We start from the raw sequence: 5,260 nt of genomic DNA on the forward strand, positions 1-5,260 counted from the left end.
CGCTATGGTGTCCTGAACCCCAGGATACATCTAGTCCTAGAGAAGACAATTAATGAGGTTCATCAAAGCCCTTTCCTGGGCTAGAACTAGAAGCATTCACGGGCGTTCGCTTGGGGGAACATTTTGTGAAAACCCAGTTTTTGTAATCTACGTGTCGTACACACAGATGTTTCTGATATTCTGAGCTTCAGACACGCTGGCATATAGGTCTGCTCTAATAAATCAGGTCTGCTGGCGCTGTAGATGTGACTGCTGGGTTTTGGCCCCTACCCTCTGCTCGGTTGAATTCCCTGCCCGGCCTCGCCCCCTGGCCTCCTCGTTGCGGAAGATCTCTGGCGCTGCCTTCAAAGCCTCGCCTCCGCTCTCCGCGCCTCGTCTCATCTTCGTTTCCGCCTCTCCCGTTCCAGCGCCTCTCTTGATTTTTTTAATTCGTCACGCCCCGGGTTCAGCCGGAGTTCACTCGCTGCGCACGGCATTTCATTTGCAGATAGGCTCGGTCTGCTTCTGCGCTCCCCCCCCCCCCCCCCGATTAAATCGTCTGCGGTTTCTTTCCCCTGAGAAGATGGAAGGCTTCCAGGCTCTCTTGCCTGTCTGTTTCTGCAGCTTTCTTCTGACGCACCGCACTTTGGGGCCTCGTTACGTGTCCCGTACGTCTGTCCTGAGCGATCCCACATCCTGCTCGTTTTCTAGCGCAGGCCAAGAGAGGAGCGAGTGTCTCAGCGTTATTCTGGAGCACACCGGCGAGGCTGCGTATGAATCCAGCCCTCTGGCTGCCCGTCTTCGAGCTTCATGACGCAGTAAAAGCCGTTTAGAAAGGAATCGATGGCGGCGATGTACCTTGACTGGAGTGTGTGTGTTGTGTGTGCAGGTGAAGGTGTACAATCTCTCCCACTATGAGCACGGGGCGAACGACGTGCTGGTCATGGCCACGGACGGCCTGTGGGACGTTCTCTCCAACGAGGAAGTGATGGAGTCGGTCACGTCTTTCCTCGCCAACTGTGACCCAGATGACCTGCACAGGTATGATTCTTCATCTGGATTACATAGAAAATAAAAGAGTTGTTTCTTTTATGCTGAATAAAAACATTGATAATCTGTAGTCATTTCATGATTCGAGAGCCACCTGCCCATGGTGTGTCCTGCCTTCGTCCGATGATGCTAGTATGACCCTGACTAGCAAGATTAAGCGATAAAGATGATGGATGGATGGATGGATGGATGGATAATTTGAGGGCTTTCATTCATGAAAGCGGGTCGTCACCGAGTTCATTGGACATCCACAAAAGTTCTGAACTACTGTAAAACCAATCAAAAGCAGATGGTCAGAATGATGTCTGGGATGAATCGTGACCTGTTCTGAAATCCCATGTGACCTGCGTTTGACCCCTTCCCCTCGGCCCACAGATACACGATGGCAGCCCAGGATCTGGTGATGCGTGCCCGGGGTGTACTCAGGGATTGCGGCTGGCGCATAACCAATGATCGCCTCGGCTCTGGGGACGACATTTCGGTCTATATTATCCCCCTTATGTATGGTAACCGACAGGCATAGAGAAGAACTAACACACACACACACACACACACACACACTTGAAATGGAGTGCAGTAGAAAATGAATGGAGTGTGTGTTAAACACTTTGCCACTCCCTGGTATGGACAGTGTTCTTTACATTGACGTGAGAGAAACCATGTAATCTGTTCCTTTCCATAGTGCCACTGTGTGGCCGTGTGGTTTTTTTTTTTTTTTTTTTTTTATGTCTACGGTTTCTAGTACAGCCCAAACACTAAGGTACAATACTTTTTCCAAATAAAAGCACATGTTCCTTATAGCCCAGTGTGTCAGCAGGCCTACATGATGGGCTCTCAGTCTGTTCTGGTTGGGCCTGCTGTCATTTTCATTTTATGCATGAAATAAGGAAGAATGGGTGAAGTGCAATGACTTCAGAATCCACGACTGTTTTCGGTTCCTCTTTTTCTTTCATGCCCCAGGCTGGTCACTACATTTAGTACACTTGTGTAAACAGGATTGTAATGTTTTGTTGATTTGAATATTGTAGAACTAGATCAAGTGCTTAAGCTAGGTTGCAGGATCTTTATCTTGGGTTTGAGATGGAGACACGCATGTATGCACACAAACACAAACTTGGTTTTACTTGGTTCGTGCTTTTCTAATCCTGATTTGCTTGGCATAATGACTCTTTAAACCTAAATTTATTGTAGCTTCTCTCGTTTAGAGATTCTTTTCTTTCCTTATTTTGTTGAGTCATAACCAAAACCCCCCTCTAATCTCTCAATAAGAGATTAGTGGATGTACTCCATTAGAAAAAGTGAAGGCACTCATCTTTATGCCGTTCTGTGCATGCTATATTGTGTACATTGCCAAACACTGTCTACTCCATTTACACTACATCTAAATTTTGAAAATCGTTTGAATTGTGAGTAGCACTAATTTATATATTGGCAATATATGGTTCATATTATTGAAAATTTTGTTTCTGGACACTTGTATGGAGTGTGTAATTTAGTTAATGTAATTTATATGCATTTACCTCCAGTATATATGTCTGTTTGCAGTAAGTGTAGGTTTGTGTCGTTGAGCTGCTGTGCTGGGAAAGTGCTTCTGCACTGATCCGTTCTGCCCCATTCGGATTACACTCTGATGTGAAACCCAGCACTGAGAAGGCTGTGTTAGCCAAAGCTAAAGCATTACCGAACATGCTAACCCACCCAAATGCTCAGACCTGCATGACTGCATTGTGCCCCTCGCGATGCCCTCCTGGGGTAGTTTCTGGGGCAGTATGTTGTGTACCATAAGTACTGAGGGAATGCTGGTTAATGTACGTATGCAAATCCAAGATTCTGTTGTATATGGGAAGTTATAGTGTTCCCATGGAAACTGTTGATCCGCTTTTAGTTTTACCTACACTTCCGTCATTATGGGATTAACCCAGACAGCCAGGAGGGTCACGGCATGTCACGTGCTTGCTTTATTTTAAGTGTATGTGAAATTTTATACATTTTTATTTTCCTTTAGAGAAGAGACGTGTTTTGAATGCATAAATGAGATTTATAAGTATGTTGATACTTCAAAACTATGCCACACCATGCCAAAAATGCATAAAGAAAATCTTGTAACTTGGTAGAGAAATTGAGCTCAGGGTTTTAAGTGTTGAAGGTAAAAGTATAAATATAACAATGCAAATGTATATTAATTTTAAATTAATTTAGAAAATTTGATTAAAAGTGTGTTGTCCACCTCAAAACATTCCTTTTCCTTTTCTGTCCATCTTTTTGTGGACAGATGCGTAATATCAGCATTTGTTAACACACCCTGATCAGCCATAACATTAAAACCACTGACAGGCGACATTAATTACACAGATTATCTCACTACAGTAGAACATAAAACGTGGTGACGCTGGGGTGACCGTCCGTTCTTGACGTTGATGCGTTGGAAGCAGGAAAAATGGGCAAATATAAGTATCAGAGCATCTGTGACGAGGGACAAATTGTGATCTAGCTAGACGGCTAGTCAGAGCATCTCCAACATGGCAGGCCTCTCGTGTTCCTGGTATGTAGTGGCCAGTGCCCGTCGAGAGTGGTCTGATGTGAGAGTGAACCGGTGACATGGTCACGGGTGCTCAAGGTTCATTACTGCACATGGCGAGTGAAGGCTAGGCCATCTGGTCCGAAGAGAAACTGTAACAAACATCTGAAACAGTTAATGCTTGGTGTGACAGAAAGGTGTCCCAACATACAGTGCCTGCTTGCGAGGCTGAATAGCCACAGACTGGTGAGAGTACCTTATTCTCCACCTTAAGTGCGTATAATGAGCTCATGAGCATGAGAACTGAACCACGGAGCACTAGAGGAAGGTGGTCTGGTCTGATAAATCATTGTTACATCGTGTACATCCAGGTGCGTTCATTGATTTACCTGTGGGTGGCATCAGGGTGTGTTCATGGTTTACCTGGGGGTTTTCTGCAATGTTGATATTTTTCAGCAGGACAATGTTGCCTGCCACACTGCAAAAAGCATTTAGGAATGGCTCAAAGAATATGATCGAGATTAAGACGGTAACTTGGCATCTGTAGGATGTGATGGAAAAACGATTCCAATCCACGGAGGTCCTCGCCTCACAACACACAGGATTCAAAGGATCTGCTAAGAAACTGCTTCTGGGCGCCGGATACCAGAAGACGCCTTCAGAGATCTTGTAGATTCAGTGCTTCAGCAGATCTGAGGTGATCTGGCAGATATTATGCAAGTGGATTTAATGTTATGGCTGATTGGTGTGTGTGTGTGTGTAGAGGATTTATGTCCCTGGTATGCAATGATGCTTACTCTGTTTTGTCAAACGGAGAGTAAACTGCACAAGTATTTGCAATAGTTTCTGCATTTTTGTTGCTCATTTTAAAATTCAGAATGTTTGGCTTCTAGTAGACTTCCTGTTCCCCTTTTAATGTAATCTCACCGTCGCAGTTTTACAGACAGGGTGGTGGGTATTTATGTACTGTATCAGATTAATATCCTGTAGGCCACCTCTGCTTCTAGAATACTACACTCTTCCCTGTGAATGTGAAATGTACATGTAGAGTAAAAAAATGTTTCAGATGTGTTCTTGCATCAACTTGGAAAATGTTTATCTCCTTGTGACCCCCCCCCCCCCCCCCCCCAAATAAAATTGACACAACTTCTCGATCCACATGCAATTTCTAGGCTATATTTTGTACTTCAACATATTAACTTTTTAATTCGTTTAATCTGTCCTTTGATTTGGTATTACAGGAAAACAACTTGAACGTGACAAATGAGTAAAGCGAACGTGCCTAGTGTCAAACTAGTACGCCGTAATGGGTTTAGGCTTCATGTAAGGCTGTAAGAGGTCTTTGCTTCTCAACTCTTCACCTAATCAGATGCGAAGCGTTTTGCTTTTCTGCCGTCCTGCCCGCTGCGCGTGGAGCGAACAGTCCGCACGGGCTCGTGCAGATCTCGCCGCGTGCCGTCGGAGGCGGGAGACTTCACGGCGTTGCCACGGAGACGCAGTTCGAGAGGAGATCAAGGCCATCTGGTCTGGAGCGCTGGACCATCTCGCGTCCTACACTCCGACCCAGGGTTCAGGTCCTCTGCCGTGGCTTTTGGTCACTTATACAGTCACGCAGGGCGTTTAAAAATACAATATAGCGACACGACTCGGTACTTATCAGATTTACAATCGTGTGGTTGTTTTTTGAAGGCGGTTCGATACTCGCGAGTATCA

General features: G+C 45.2%; 1 protein-coding gene across 1 annotated transcript in view; it reads left to right on the top strand.

Annotated features, from left to right (window-relative positions):
• The window catches only part of LOC143514045 (protein phosphatase 1H-like), a 19,570-nt gene extending 14,905 nt beyond the window's left edge, over positions 1-4,665 (top strand). The window contains exons 9-10 of the mRNA XM_077004792.1: positions 869-1,020; positions 1,405-4,665. Coding sequence (XP_076860907.1) covers positions 869-1,020; positions 1,405-1,552 — 300 coding nt within the window. The 3' untranslated portion in view covers positions 1,553-4,665. The remainder of the gene's footprint in view (positions 1-868; positions 1,021-1,404) is intronic.
• The last annotated feature ends 595 nt before the right edge of the window (positions 4,666-5,260 follow it).

This window comes from Brachyhypopomus gauderio, chromosome 5 (genome assembly GCF_052324685.1).
Source record: "Brachyhypopomus gauderio isolate BG-103 chromosome 5, BGAUD_0.2, whole genome shotgun sequence".
Classification (NCBI taxonomy): Eukaryota; Metazoa; Chordata; class Actinopteri; order Gymnotiformes; family Hypopomidae; genus Brachyhypopomus; species Brachyhypopomus gauderio.